Source organism: Netta rufina (genome assembly GCF_964035555.1).
Source record: "Netta rufina genome assembly, chromosome: 10".
NCBI lineage: Eukaryota > Metazoa > Chordata > Aves > Anseriformes > Anatidae > Netta > Netta rufina.
Window position 1 is genome coordinate 9,733,832 of NC_140133.1, and position 15,938 is coordinate 9,749,769.

Here is a 15,938-nt window from a genome sequence, read left to right on the forward strand (position 1 = left end):
AACTTAGTTTCATAATTATAGATCTCTCTGATTGTAGAGAGATGCTAACATCTGGAGGAGGAATTAGTTTCTCTAGGTCATCACATAAGTTTTAATGCTATCTTTTAATTTTGAACTACTACAATAAACGTGCTGATTATTTGCCTCCAGAAGAGGTGTATGAAGTAACCAAAGCAATGTGGCAAGGGAGTCAGGAAGCAGGATATAAGGCTGAAGTAATACCAACGTCTCTTTTTTAATATACCTGTGGCAAAAGCAGAAATCAGTTGTACTTAAACAAGAGCTTTGGCAAGCACTCTCAAAATACTTCCACTGTGGAGCGCATAAAGCAGAATTTCTCTAATAACTCCAAGCTTGAAATTGCTGGTGATAAACGTTAATGAAGTTAATAAATGCTGACAGTAGTTCTGCTTTAAGGAAATTGCATGTGGACGTTTGTAATCAGTAACTTGTGTCCCTCTGTGACCAGCCCTGGAGATGGATGGTTCTGAGCTAGCACAGAGATTTCCTGGAAATATTTATACGTGACCAGAAATGGCCAGCATTTAAGAGAGCAATTTAATGTCCAAGCAGAATTTTTGGGTGGTTCTTCTCCTGTGGTCTTGGAATCAGCAGCACCTGTTGTGGTTGCAGTCTCTCTGTCTTTGTTGCAGAAGTGTTTTCAAACTGAGTCATCCACTTGAAATGCACAAGCCACTTTCACGCGAGTGGGTAGATGCGGTGTTTGTTTTTCCACGTTGTTATCTGAATGCTGGTGGTCCTCTAATGGTTTCCCACGGTCTTGTTTGGGAGCCGATGAGAATGTTTTCCTCCATGGTTCTCTAGGAAAGGAGTCCCAGAGCAGCAGCAGGGAGGAGGTGATTTTTGTTAACAAAACTCCCTTGCGAGTGCCGTGCCACTAACGGGGCGGTACCCAGGGCAGGGCACTGCAGCACAGCCCCTCGTACCTGGCTGAGAACAGCATGAGGCCCCAGAATGAACCTCGCAGTGGAGAATAGTCTCCTCCAGCCTGTGGGCTGCTTCTCCTTTGCATTTGGGCAGGAGCCCAATGAGTGCCGCATTCGTTGCTGAGGAGCATGGAGAGCTATGGGAGGCGGAAGGCGTGGGCTGGAGAAGAACAAAGGCTGGTTTTGAGTGGCTGGTGGGCAAAGACCTGCGTGGTTCTGGCTTGTTCCAGCTCAACGATTGCAGGAGATTTGAGAGAAAGCAGGCGCAAACAGCTGAAGGAGCATGTTGCTAAAAAGCTCCTGCAGGCCCCGGAAGGCTGCGGCTGTGAAAAGGAGCCCAAAGAAAGTTGAGGAGTCGGTGTCTCCCCAAAGTTGGCATGATGGCAGAGCCATGCTACTGGAACAGCAACAGAGCCAAAGGCAGCTGAGTTGAAAATAGCAAAGGCTCAGAAAAGTTGATCTAAACATGAGTTAATGTTACCAGGAGAAATATGGAGCGTCTACACATTCAAATAAACCAAATCTTTCCTTTTTGTACGTGCTTTCAGGCTCTTTCAGCTGGAGAAATCAACAGGCAAAGGGTTCTACTAAAAGGAAGCAGCTGAAAGCTGCCTGGCTTTCTTAGGGCAGGCTAGCGCTGAAATATGGCTGTTTCCTCATTCAGGACAGAAATAGCACAAGCTTTGTTCCTGTGAAGAGTCACAGTGTTTTATTGTATTGAAGAGCAATCCACGTCTTGTGTGCAACAAAAATGCTATCTGACAAATCAGCCCATGCTCAGGGACTCTGGGGATGTTTCCACAGAAGCTCCTCTAACCCAGCTCATTTTCACACCTGTTGGCAGCCTCTCTTCCTGCTTCCTGCAGATGCAAATCAGCCTAGAATGAAGGAAGACCCACAGCGACCAATATCTTCATAGGAACTCCACGGCTTTGCACAAACCATCTGTTACTTTGTACCCCAGTTTGGTTGATATATCCAGGGAAGGGTTGTGCCCTTATGTGTAAGCATGCCTGGTTTAGGCTCCTGGAAAAAGCCATTACTTTACTACAGAGAACTGGACCTGCCTGCTAGGTTGCATTGCTTTTAGATATTCCTGCTTATGCCAAGAACATGCAAAATGTCTTGTGAAAATTGTAAGACCAGTAATTTTCCTGGTAATGTCTTTCATTTGTGCCTGTTGGTAAAATCAAGCCAATTCTTCTTTGCGAATTTTGTTAAGCTTCCTACATTTACAGGAGAGATTCAAGAGCAGATCTCTCAAGTAAAATAGCCTAGCCATTGTGGGAGCACCTTGGGCAGTAAGGGCTTGTTTCTCTACAGTTGTGCCATGAAAAGAACAGGGGTCTCAGGGAGTTGTGAGCAGCTGCTGAAGCAAGGTGTCTAATAAGGGCTTTCTCTGGTGAACAGCAAGGGAAGTTCATGCTGCAGTCTGAGGGAGGTGTGTGTGTGTTCTGTAGCGACTAATCTCTCATTTTCACAGACCTTGGAACTGTGTATCTTTAAGACTTCTCCTGCTGTGTTGGTTTTTAAATGAAATTGCCAAGGGATTTCAAAACTAGACTGATGGGAGGGAGGAAGCAGTGGTAGCAGAGATGCATACGGCTCAAGAAGCATGGATGAAAGCCTTTCCCATGTGACTTTATACCAGCAAAACGCAGTAGGAGTCCACAATCTGAAAGCCACGCAGTGACATTTGGGTCATTTAGTAATTCACTGCTTTTGCTTTTCATCTGCAGGTTGGATTATGGGTTTAGTTGTTGTTCAGAGCCATATGGCTGTCTCCAGATTATTTAAAAGTTTGGAATTCTTAAGTTTTGTAGCATACAAATGCTAAAGGCTAGAATTTGGGGGTAAATAATATGCTGTTACAGAAGATAATGTGCTCCAGCTGTTTGGTTATTGTTTTTGTCAGTGCTAGAAGACCTCAGAGGATCCCTGGGAAACTGCATCCTGAGGATTTGGTTACTTGTCATAGCGCCCTGTGGGGGAGATGGAGCTGAAATGACTTCTTGTGTGTCAGCTCCATTGCTGTCATTTATGTTTTAAAAATAAGCAACAGAAATGCATTTTACTGGGCTACAAACCCAATAAATTTAAATTCCTTCAGTCCTCAGAACACAAAGGTGAGAATCAAAACAGCTTAGAAAAATGTTGATATGATTTCTTTTGTTTTGGTAGGATCTCATCTCCTTAGTTCTGGAGGAAGAATCTCGGAAACATAAGGAGAAGAATTCAGGCCTCTACTTCTCAGTTGTTGTCCCACATCCTGTTATCCTGGAGATTGGCTGTGGCTCTGGAGCAATTGCTCTGAGTCTCCTGTGCAAACTGCCTCAGGTGAGCTTTTTTTCAGTGCCCGTGGTAGAAGAAATGTCCGTATTACAGGACAGTCCCACTCCATTAGACTTCATTGAGACTTCCCAGGCAAACTTATTTGACTTGATGGGTCTTAGCTGCTGCTTTAGCAGCTAAGGTCTTTGACAATCAGACTCTGTAAGTTCATTCTGGGTAGAGGGAGGGTATCTAGGAACTTCTCTCCTTAACTGTCTGAAGGACTAGCAAAGGTGTAGTCAGAATGAAAGAAGCAAATGTGCTCGTTCTTCAGCTGTCACAGCTCGCTATTAATCACCTTATCTTGAAGCTGTGGTGGGTGTTGGTTTAAACTAATATCCTGGGTTGTGGACAAGATTGACTGAGGCATGAGCATACACTCCATTAGTCAAACGTGTGGGACAGTCATCTTTTAAATCACCTTGCTGTGAATCAATAGACCTCATCTCTGAGTCCAAAGAGACCAAAAGAATATAGGAGAGGGATTCCCACGGAAGTCTCAGTAGTTAGGATCAATATGACAAGCAGATGTCACACTGCCACAACTGCCAAACCACTTTTTGAAAGCCTTGTGTTCCCTGATAACAACCCCCGACCTTTTGGACAGAATGGAAAGAGCGGGAAGGGAACTGAGATGGGGCTGACCAAAGCCCTTCTTGCCCCTGATCATTATGGCATGAGACAAGGTTAGCAAGATACTGTTTGTAAATGGAGGGGAAAAAAAGAAGAGAAATGAAGGCAAGCTCTCATCACACACAGATTTCAGCAAGTCCCTTCTCGTGAGCAAGAAGTGCTGTGGCCAGCTCTTCCTCTCAGAGAGAGGAGTGTGAGGTGTGGTGTGTTATGGTTATGGAGGTCAGTGCCTGCGTTCCTCCTCCCATCGACCTGCTAAGGTTAATGCTTGGGCTTCATGACTTCCAATAGAGTTACTCTGATTTCCCGGGCTGTGCTTCATGTCCTTTTCCTTTCCTGTCAGGTTAAACAACTGTGCCAGTCTGTCCCTGTAACTGATAATAGTCCTTTCCCTGCTGGCTAACACAAACTGCTGTGCCCAGAGACATAAAGAGCCTTGACTGAAGAGAGTGAACAGGAGCCACACTGACACCTGACTTGAGTTTACATTCTGTGTGATCTCTTTCAGTGCTTGAGGCAGAATTTGGCAGTAGGGTATCAAGGAAAAGCACCAGCAGCTTTTCATTTATGGTTTTAGGCGTGTCCTTTACCTTAAGGCTCTGCTTCGTGTGTGGGGGTGCTGGTCTCAGGCTGTGAAATGAGCCCCCTAGGAATGGTTGATTGGTTGATTGCACCACATACTGCCATCATCTCCAGATGCAAAGTAATCTCTTTGAGCATGTTTTCTCTGTGTAAATACTTAGCCACATCTATATTTAAAAAACAAAGCAAAGCAAAAACAAGTCAGGCCTTTGCCTGCACTTTTCCTAAGGCGGGATGGAAGGTCAAACATATCTCTAACCATCCTATCACAGGCTGTTATACCGGAGGATTCCTAAATACTTGACACGCTGTCAAGTACCAGCAGTCAATGCATATGGTGAATGCAGTGTAAGCACTGTAAGGACTGCAGTGGTGTAAGTAGGCAAAAAGTGCATATGGAAAATGCCAGAACTTCTATCCAAGCGGTTGTGTTAATGCTGGCATTAGAGTGGAGAAGCATTGGATGTGATCTTCTTTTAACCTGTGCCCACCTCAGCCTTTGGCGTGGTGAAGCGTTGAGTCTCACACTGCTTAGGAGCTATGAACCTATCAAGAGATGTGAGTCAGTGTGGCTCCATGCTTGTGAGCTGAGTTGGTTTGGTCAGAAGCCTGTTTTGGTGGAATGCTGGCAGTGTTGCAGATTGCCTTCTGTCGTGTTAGTTGGCTTACTAGAAGTGAATTGTGATTCCATCAGTGCCCTGAGAGGCATTCATCATGAGCTGTTCCTTTTGGGAGCTGAGATGGAAGAGTCAATTGGCAGGTTTTATCTTGCTTGTCTTTTCTGGCAGAGCTTGTCTGTTCAGGAACCCTGATGTTGTAATGCTTTTGTTTGTTGTTGTTTTTCTGTCCTAGAGCCGGGTAATAGCTGTGGATAAAGAGGAGGCTGCTGTGGATCTCACCAAGGAGAATGTGCATAGGTACGAGCCCACATATCACCCATTTCTTGTAAATCATTGCTTGAGGAAGACCAGGAGTCATCAATATTTGGATGTATTTATCACCACTAGAAAGAGGGGAATTCTTTTAATTGTTTGAGCTCCCAAAGTGTGTAAGAAGTTGGAAAAAAAAAAAAAAAAGGTTTATATTTACCAGGATTTTTTTTCCTTTCACTTGTGAATGCACTTTGCATAGACAGCAGCCTGAATGCTGTCTTCCAAGGGTTTTCGAAGTGTTTCATGGTCACTTCTCTTGTTCTTTTCTATAGACTTCGTAAACTTAGGCAGCAGGTGGTAAGAATGCATATGTCACTTAACAGATTAAGGACAGGTATAGCCTGAATCTAACTCTGTCTGGCTACCTACATCATTACTGCTGTGCTTGCTCCTCTGGATATAAGCTTTCACACTTCACTTCGTGTTGGTTTGGTATCCCTCAGTGTCCTCCTCGCAGCCTGGGGTTTTCTGAGGACAGTGCTGCTGAGTCCTTGTGCCTGAAGGCAGAGCAGCTCTCAGGAAAACCTTGTCCTTCCTAGCAGCTCTGCTTCCTCAGCTGGTTCTGCTTGACCCAGGCTGTTCTGGATTGTCATGAGCATAGTGAGCACCAGAGGTAAATCTCAGTATGATTTTGAGTCTAGGAGCCCAGTCTTTGTAGACGCTGTGAAGGGTACAGAGCTCTAGTATGTATTCACGTCCTTTGAAACCTCTGGACCCTGAGTTAGAGCAGTCTTGGGAGGGATTCCTGTTGATACCTCTTCTGGAGTCTTTTACAGCTGCGAGTTGTAAAAATGATGCTCGTTAGCTGACATTACTGTTCTCAGGGCCCACATACCCTTTTCTTCCAAAGCTGCTGCCAGCACAGGGGTTACAGAGACAGGCTGCTCCTGTTTCTGGCAGCACTGAGTGGCATCTCTCCACTTCTTGCAAGCCGGTCCCAGATCTTATGTGAGTCTGAAGTGATGGGTAGAAACACAAACCCTTCCTGCACTTTTACCTCATCAGTAGCCTGTGCCTCCTATTCCAGCTATAGGGAACAGGCAGCAGAGATTTCCTCCTGATGTGTGAGTATCAAACCAAGTTTTCTTGCAGTTTTACAGAAACATAATAAAGGCAAGTAAGATCTTTGCCTCCTTGGTAGAGTAGCACTCTGGCATGTGGGAAAAATTGTCATATTATCCTTGCTGGTTGGCTCAAGAATGGCTATGGGGAGTGTAAATGCATTGCCAAAGAGCCTCATATTTCTCCATGGATATTTTCATTAAGGGATCTTGTCCGTGGTGCCCTGTAGCTCTTGGGAGAGAAGCCAGTAGGATAAGCTGAATTACTGCTTGACTGAAGCCAGCTTGGTTCTTGCCTTCTTTTCAGAGCTCCCTTATCACAGCTGTGTTCCCTGGGGGGAGGATGCCTAGGTGAGTCTTGGCTGCACCAAATCAATAGCAGTGCCAGATTACCCATCTGTACACACTGCAGATAGAGGCAGGAATCCCTCCTTTTCTTGATGCCTGTGTATGGTGACGAGGCAGTACCATAGGCCCTCAGCAAAGGCAAACAGTATTTGAGTCTAAGGGCTTTCCTGCAGCACACTCTCTGAACCCCATCAAGTAGCCCCTAGAGCATTACACTAAAGAGCCAGAAAGAAAAATCTGCCATTGTGGTGAGTCTGTCCTGGGAGGAAAGAGCATACTGGGAAGAGCTCCAGTTTTGTCAGAGGTTTCTCTGGACACCTGCTGCAGTGGGGGAACAGGGCAGATCCTGTCTGCCACAGTGTGCTGCTGGTGGTCAGGGAACGGCACCTCCTGTAGGAGGCTTGGAGTCTTTCTCCATCAGCAGTTCTTGACCAACCTTGTCTCTCTGGCTCTGCAAAATGCCTTCTCTGTTGTTGCTCAAATGTCTTCTCAAAAGGCAGAGGCAAAGCTTGTGAGAAGAGGTATTGTGATGGGTGGATCATACAGCTGAGGAATTAGGGCTTATGTTCCTCCCTTGCTGTCTCATGCTCTCTGCTTCTGTGCCCTCTCCTGTAATATTAGGCTGTAACCAACTACCACATCTACTTTTAAACTGGCATCTCTTTACTACCCCAGTAGCATCAAGGGAGCTTTTCCTAGGATCCCAAAGGTTTAGGGGGGTCTCTGCCTACTTCCCCCTGGCAGGGAGTGTAATCTGGAGTGAGCTGGGAGGTAGGGATAGATTTTGCCAGGTTGAACCAGCCTGGAGTATCATGCAATGGCAGCTTGGCTGTCTCAGGCTGTTTTACTTGGGATTGAGTCAGTAAATAGGAGAGATCAGAGTCTTGGCCAAGATTTCTCCCTAAGAAATACCAAGGTGTTTAAAGACACGTTTCTTAAAAATAACAAACCACTCTGCTTACTTGTCACAGGTAAAGGGAGACGTGTTTGTGTATTCTTGGACCTTTGGGGACTCTGCTGGTGTGAGTGCCCTGAGGAGGTCTGGTTACAGATGAAAGGCACTGAGCAAAACATCTCCCGATTAATGTGCACAGATGTGTCAGGGATGAGAAGGATCATGAGTTAGAGAGTGTCATCTGAGAAACCCTAGTGTGCTTTAAATACATTCTACTGAGCAGTCTGTGGGTGTCCCTAAAGGGGACAGCTCCCCTCTCTACAACTACCTCAAAGGCAGCTGTAGTGGGGTGAGGGTTCGTCTCTTTTCCCAAGCAACAAATGATAGGGCTATAGGAAATGGCCTCAAGTTGTGCCAGGGGAGGTTTAGGTTGGATATTAGGAGAAATTTCTTCTTCACTGAAAGGGTTGTGAGGCATTGGAACAAGCTGTCTAGGGAAGCGGTTGAGTCAACATCCCTGGAGGTATTTCAAAGACGTGTAGATGTGGTGCTTAAGGACATGGTTTAGTGGTAGGCATGGCAGTGATAGGTTAATGGTGGACTTGATGATCTTAGAGGACTTTTCCAACCTAAATGATTCTATGAGTCTGTAAAGGACTCCCTTCTCCTGGCCTACGTCTGGCACAGGGGTTCTGCTGCACTGCGTGTGCTGGTTTCTTGGTGCAGCATGCAGTAAAATCTTGTCACCTTAACACTCATGTGAGATGAAACATGACTCTTTAAAGATGCCTAAGAAAATACACTCAGATGACAGAACACTGTTAAGGTCCCAACTGTAAAAATAATAATAATAATAATAATAATAATAATAAATAAATAAAGTGTCTGGAGAAAGAATGTGACAAACATGAGCCTGTTGACTTCACTTACAATATCAAGTTTATATATTTGATGCTTTTAATTGTGTGTTGTTTTTTTTTTCAGTGGGGTTGTATATACACGCATATTATGAAAGGTGTGATTATTCAATGGTCTGTTTATTAAATATGCTCTTCCTGAATCCACGCAGATGAGCTTTCTAATCTTCTTTCTACTTCACATCTGAAATTTTCTCTACAGGCTGCAACTCCAGGACAGGATCCACATCCTCCACCACAATGTTTCATACGGTAATTCTTTTCGCTGATATTATTTTTTGTCCTTCTCCCTTTTTACTTTGCTGTTGGGCATTGGGCATGAGAGACATCAGAGGGCCACCCCACTGGGATACAGGTGAGAAGGGTGTTAAAGTAATAGAGGAAAAGGTCAGTAGGAAGCGAGCCCGTGAAGCTTTTCCCTTTAGAGATTTCTAGGCCAGATTATCAGCTGAGGGAAATCTATTACTTAATCAGAAGACGAATTTTTCCTGATTTTACGTGTCTAAAGGTTGATTCTGAGCTGGTAGTCCAGGTGCTGTCTGCTGTTTGTAGGGAGAGGCATACATACGGAGAGTAATTCATTCCATGCTGACATGGGTGCTCTAGGTGAACAGGTATGTGCTTGTCCTTCCACTGATGTTAGAGGGAGCCCAGACATTTAGCTTACATTAAGCCCCCAGCCTTTATCCATTTGACATGAGGTGAACTGAAGCATAGGATACCTGCTGTTTTTACCCTGGCCTTGGCTGAAACTTCTTAAAACTGCCATTTGATGAGGTTTAGGTAGGTAGTTACATGCTCAGCTGTGCTTGGCTAGGAGCTCCAGAGCCAGGAGCTCCAGCGTTGCAAATTCATTAATGCACCTTTCTGATGCCGTTGGCTTTGATACTATTACCTCTTGGAAATATGTCTGCAGTCTTCTACCTGCAAATCTGAGCTCGTGCTGGCTGTACTCCAGCAGTAAGCCAGCTAGCTGCAGTCCTAAAGCTGTGTGGCTGTGCTGGCCTGGCACCTACAGGGGTAAGCTCCGTGCTGGGAACCCGGCCTAAGGACAGAGCAACACTCCCAGGGTTGTGGTATCTGGTCCAGAGCTGGTACATATCAGTCCAGACAGCAGCACGAGCATAAGCTGAACCTTGTTGGCAGAAAGGCCACCCTTTAAAAGGTTGATACAGATGAGGGCTTAGCTCTTTTGCTTATTCGAGGTTCTTCTGCAGCTTTGATAAGAGGAGGGATGTACATACTGACAGCTAGCCCAAGCTCTCACTTAGGTCTGCGTGGTCTATCAAGTTCCAGTTGTTGCTTTAGATTTAATTGGGCACAGGTCTCTCCGGAGCATCCAGGTCCTGTGTACGGTAAGATATTCCACTAAGCAGGGCTGTGGATAGGAGAGAAAAAAAAAAAAAAAAAAGATACTTTGCCTGTTCTTAGCTTTGTGTCATTCTTGTGCTCAGGGTGGGAGAGTGACCAGGCTAGGCTATCCCAAAAAGATATGGGATAAAATTCTACCAGAGAAGCAAAGCAGAACCAAACACATGTGCAGCTATCTGGAAATATAGTGTTCTGGATAGGATTTTGGTATTGAGCTTAGAGGAAGGGTTGCTGTGGTTGAGAAATGGTTGTGATTCTTTTTCTTTCCTAGGTTCTGCCAAACAGCTTCTACTTTGGGGCCCTATGGACTTCATAGTCAGTAACCCCCCATATGTTTTCCATGAAGACATGGCTTCCCTGGATGCCGAGATCCTCCGGTAATCAGATAAATAGATTTTTCTTCTCCCATTCCTTGCTGCAAGGTTTTCTGGCTGCCTCCTTATGTTACACACACACACTTGCACAGAAAGTAGGGAAATGTAGTATACGCATACATTGTTACTTGTAGGTGTGTTTATATATAGTATGCAACAGTACAGCATTACTTTGATAATGCTTACAGGTCTGAACCGATATCAAAGTATTTAAAATATTTATAAAAATGGAAGAAGCACACATGTTGAAATTCCTAAGTTTCCAATCCAAAACTCTTTTAGAACATTTTTCATGATAGATTTTTTCATAAGTGGTGTGAGTGTATGAAAGAAAGTAGAATTATTCTGGGTAGCTTTTTGTGATTTAAAAAAATAGGTGGAAATACCATGACCCATTCTTGTCACAAGTCATCTTTTAAGCAAACAAACCCACACACATGAAAAGGCTCTTCTGGAATGTGGAACTGCTTTGTGTGTGCTGGTCTTCCTCCGGATTGATTGTCATGCATATCAGGACAGAGTCCTATACACACCCCTGTGCAAAACGTCCACAGGAGCAGATTCTGTCCTTGAAAGTGGCAAAGTTCTCTGCATCCTAATTTGCTCTGCTAGGTTAGAAGGCAGTCCAACCTGGCTATTGGCACAGCTGAAGTAAAGCAAGTGCTCCATCACTGTGCAACTTACTCTTTCCCTGTCCAGCTAGCACAGAGAGAACATACCACATGTTGGAACTGTGTAACCCTGGCTGCTGTTGACTCAAAATGTTCAGGAAAAGCTCAAGGAATGTATTCTGCTTGTGTTCAATTTGGAGTTTCTTAGCCTAGAGGTGGCAGCCTTCTTATTCCCAGTATTTCTCCTAAAAGCTATGAAAATGCTCTCACTTGCTGTAGCCAGGCTGGAGTTCAGGTGTTAGTTGCACCTTTCTCTGTGGTGTCAGGCAGTGGCTCAGTGGCATGGCTCGTGCCACGTGCTAATGTTGTCTTGTTCCCAATCCCTAGCTATGAGGACCTTGGTGCACTGGATGGAGGAGCTGATGGGATGAGAGTTATCAAAACAATTCTGGCTCTGGCTCCTTCTCTTCTGAAGGATTCTGGGTAAGTACTGTTCTCTTTCTGAGTTTCGTGTCTTCTGTCCATTTCTATAACTGTCCTTTGTGTTTCATACAGGAAGATACAGAGGGGAAAATAGTTGCGAAAATGCCATCTAGTAATAGCAGTTAAAGTATATAAGCAAAATCAGCTTAAGATCAGCCTGGTTAATACAGGGATACAGGCCTTCCTTGACTAGTGATGATGTTTTGTAGTCATTAGTGAAGTGAGAATCTTTAAAGGTTAAAGCACTAACAGAAGGAACATGAAAGAGAGCAACAGAGTAAGAAGGAGCACAAAAAAAGGAAGCTTACTTACGCAGAATAATTGATGGAGGGAGAAGCGATACAGAGCTCTGTGAGGATGGGTGTAGATCTCTATTTCCCTCCCACCCTTTCTTTAGGGGAAACTTGTATGTTGTGCCGGGATGCAATGCTGAATATCCTGGGATAATGACGGTAATCAGCCAGGGATAACTTCTTAAATGTTAGATTTCTTCACTGTGAATTCTTAAGACTGGTTGTTTCTATTTGTTACGTGGGATCCATTTTGTGCCTCAACATGGACAGGCTGATACCCAAATGTCTTGTGTCGGCACATTCCCATATCCTGTCGAAAATTCCTCACCTTTTGGTTAGCATAGGAGAGGACATTGAAAATCTGCTGTTTTGAGAAGAGCAACAGGAGTATCGAGAGGCGTACTGAGAATAATTCATTGCTTATGGTTTGTATGACCACAAGAGCAGGAGATGCTCCCCAGGGCTTCCCAGCAACAGACGGGAACCCCGTTTCCTGTGGGGTTGGTTGTTAGAATTTTTTTCCTACTTCCTTTTTGCTTGTTTTATAAGGTGGAGCTCCTATTTGAGGGGTCCAAGTTTTTTAAGGTCAGGAATGAGAACCACACCCAGCTAGTAATTAGTTTGGTGAATTAATAGGGAGTGTTCAGTGTGGGATGTTTCAGGAATTCCCGGGAGAGTGTCTGGCTGGGGCTTGGCCTCTGTCCTTTGCCTGTGAAACTTGTATCCTGCTGCACTGTCAGAGGCTGGAACCCATTTCCACGGGCCTGTAAGCAAGGGGGATTCTGCCTTGTTGTGGGAGCAGAGACTCATAAATGGCAGTGTCACAAAGCCCAGCTGCAGCAAACATGGAAATAGCCCTCCAATGTGAAGCCACATCCTGGTGCGTTACCTGAGGCTGTCTGACAAGTTCCCTCGTTCCTGTTGCACTCTCCTTTCTACTGTCCCTGTGTGCAGGGCTGTATGGCCTGAATCCTCGTGGTGTTTTTGTAACTGATCTACGGAGATATTTACTATGGGGAAAATGTGTATACTGACTTGTGTTTGACTCTCACTACAGGGACCTAATGTCACCCCATTTATACAACGAGGTGCCAGTCCAGTATTGAGTATTCATGCATTTGCATCATAAAACTTTTGTTCTGGCTCTTCCTCAGCAGCCTGCTCCACTTTAAATCCTTGTGGGCCTCAGAAAGACAGAGCTGGTGGCATTCCCACATGAGGTTCAAAAGGGATCCTTAGGTCTTAGTACCAGGGTTTAACTGCTCACATAGAGGAGTACCATGAAAGTTTCCCTTAAGATCAACCTTTTGTTCCCCTGAAGGAGGCAGTTGGAAGCTGCACCTTATATGGACCGCTTCAATCTGTTTTAAGATTGTTGTCTTGCAGTGTTTTGACCTTCTCATTTCCTGCACTCATAGGAATCTTCCAGGAAAAACCTTAATTTTTATCATCTTAGCAACCTAAATATGTGCATCTCCCCACTTCCTACTCCTATGTATGTCCTTTCAGAAGCGTGTTTCTGGAAGTTGATCCCAGACACCCAGATATGGTGGAGAACTGGCTACAGGCACACCCAGACTTACTACTCACCCTTCGTGCTGTTCACAAGGACTTCTGTGGCAAGTGAGTTTGTTTTACCTTCAAAGTTTTGATTCAAGTGTTGGTCTGTGTCCTGAGTAGATTGGATTCCTGTACCCTGATATATTGAGTGGAACACAGCAAGAGAAAGTCAGCAGCTGAAGCCAGCCTTTAATAAAATCACAGAATCATTAAGGTTGGTTGGACCAGATGATCCTGAAGGTCTTTTCCATCGCCCTACCACCAGTGTCACCCACTAAACCATGTCCCCAAGCACCACGTCCAACCTCTCCTTCAACACCCCTAGGGACAGTGACTCCACCACCTCCCTGGGCAACCCGTCCCAATGTCTGACTGCTCTTTCTGAGCAGAAGTGTCTCCTCATCTCCAACCTGAACCTCCCCTGGCACAACCTGAGGCCATTCCCCCTCATCCTGTCACTGGTTACCTGTGAGAAGAGGCCGACCCCCAGCTCCCCACACCTTCCTTTCAGGGAGCTGCAGAGAGCAATGAGGTCTCCCCTGAGCCTCCTCTTTTCCATAGGACTTGTGTCCCAGGCCCTGCAGCAGCTTCGCAGCCCTGCTCTGGCCACGCTCCAGGGCCTCGATGTCCTTCTGGGAGTGAGGGGCCCAAAGCTGAACCCAGCACTCGAGGGGCGGCCTCACCAGAGCAGAGCCCAGGGGGACGATCACCTCCCTGGTGTGCTGGCTGCACTACTCCTGACACAGCCAGGATGCCGTTGGCCTTCTTGGCCACCTGGGCACACTGCTGGCTCGTGTCCAGGTGAGCATCAGCCAGCACCCCCAGATCCTGTTCCTCTGCACAGCTTTCCAGCCACTCTGCCCCCAGCCTGTAGCCCTGCATGGGGTTGTTGTGGCCAAAGTGCAGGACCCAGCACTTGGCCGTGTTGAACCTCATCCCATTGCCCTCTGCCCATCAACCCATCCTGCCCAGGTCCCTCTGCAGGGCCTTCCCACCCTCTGGCAGATCGACACTTCCCCCAACTTGGTGTTGTCTGCAAGCTTACTGAGGGTGCACCCAATTCCGTCATCCAAGTCGTCCATAAAGATCTTAAAGAGGGTGGGCTCCAAGTATCTCAACTTTATGTCCTGAGATAACCTGGGAAGTGTTCGAGTCAGAAATCCTGACACAGGTAAATGTTTCTGATAAGGTGACTGGCTCTGGTGAAATTACCGCCACTGGAAAAATGCTGCTTTAGTATGATGGAATTGTAACCATATTCTCCCTAGCAAGACTTAGTTCTGCTCATTCTTTCCCCCACAGGCCTAGGTTCCTGCACATCCAAAAACAAAGCAGTTGACAATAGTGCTGGACATAACATTCCTTGCAGTGTGCTTTTTGCTGATGAGCCCTGCTGAATTGAATGGCTTGTTGAAAACTACAAGAATCTTCACTTTGTTTTCCAGTGCACTGATCTCTCCATGCAGTGACAGACCCCTCATTTCCTAATACAGACTTCATCTTGCATTTCAGAGGTTCAACAGAGTATTTAAGTGTTTCATCTTCTTCAGAGATCTACATGTGACTCTAGTTTACTCTGCTAAAGTGATTTACTAATCTCAGGACCAATATGGAAGAGTTCACAGCTCCAGTTATTTCATTGCAAATTTCAAAGAAATACATCAAAAATACACTTTCTCAACACGTCAGATCACCCACTTAACCTGGAAGGATTTTTTTTTCCGTATTTAACCTTGAGGTAAACTTTGAAAGAATATGATGAGATTGGTTGATCTATGGATCAGTTTGCCCCTTCCTTTGGAATCTGCTTGTTTGGAGTAGAAGGGAAAAGCCTTGTATTTGGACAGTTGTGGGCCACAGCTGACAAAGCATCTCTTCCTATCATACATGTTTTCACTCTGTATTCGTGGCTACATAGGTCACTGGCTCTAGAGGAAGGAGCTCTGCTGGTGTTGGCTAAAGTCATCTGAATCAACAGCACCTGACACTCCGTGGATGCTGCCAGAAAAAATCAAACCACTGTACTAAAGATAGTGCTGTGTACACGTTAAACTTAGTCTTACAAGAAATGCTGTGAAATGATGCTTTCAAATGTGCTAGTGGGTCTGAATAAACATCTGGGATCTGCACATTGCTTCTGATAGTAAAGCTTAAATTCCATGTGACGTTTTTAAATGTGAGACTACAGAGAAGGCCAGAATCACTACTCCAGTTTCAGAGATGAAGTCAAAAAAAAGAAGTGAGGTGAGAAGACAACAGGCTAAGTTTGGAGTAGGACCCAGTCTCTTGACAGCCATGGGAATAACTGAGGTCTGTTTCTTTGTCTGGGAAGAATGACTCAGAGTAGGGCTGCCTGCAACAACACTGAGAGAAGTCTCTGAAATGAACAGTCAAGATCATGACATTATAAATGCTGAAAAGATTAAATCCAAGCTGCTGCCTGTTGCTATTGTTTCTAGTGTTGCAAGTTCCCTTCTTGACCATAGCTAGCCAGAGAAAGAAGGAAAGAAAACAAATCGAAAGACCTGGATCAGTCTGAATGGAAGCACTTGCCGGGCCAGTGGAGGTGAGCATGTGGTAGGGAATAGAAGTGCCCAGAC

The 15,938-nt window shown here is 45.3% G+C and overlaps 1 protein-coding gene across 1 annotated transcript in view; it reads left to right on the forward strand.

Annotated features, from left to right (window-relative positions):
- Positions 1-15,378, forward strand: part of HEMK1 (HemK methyltransferase 1, mitochondrial release factors N(5)-glutamine) — a 31,421-nt gene extending 16,043 nt beyond the window's left edge. The window contains exons 4-10 of the mRNA XM_084292644.1: positions 3,129-3,284; positions 5,346-5,410; positions 8,849-8,898; positions 10,289-10,394; positions 11,390-11,485; positions 13,288-13,401; positions 14,641-15,378. Of these exons, the coding sequence (XP_084148770.1) occupies positions 3,129-3,284; positions 5,346-5,410; positions 8,849-8,898; positions 10,289-10,394; positions 11,390-11,485; positions 13,288-13,401; positions 14,641-14,677 (624 nt within the window). The 3' untranslated portion in view covers positions 14,678-15,378. The remainder of the gene's footprint in view (positions 1-3,128; positions 3,285-5,345; positions 5,411-8,848; positions 8,899-10,288; positions 10,395-11,389; positions 11,486-13,287; positions 13,402-14,640) is intronic.
- Positions 15,379-15,938: the final 560 nt, after the last annotated feature.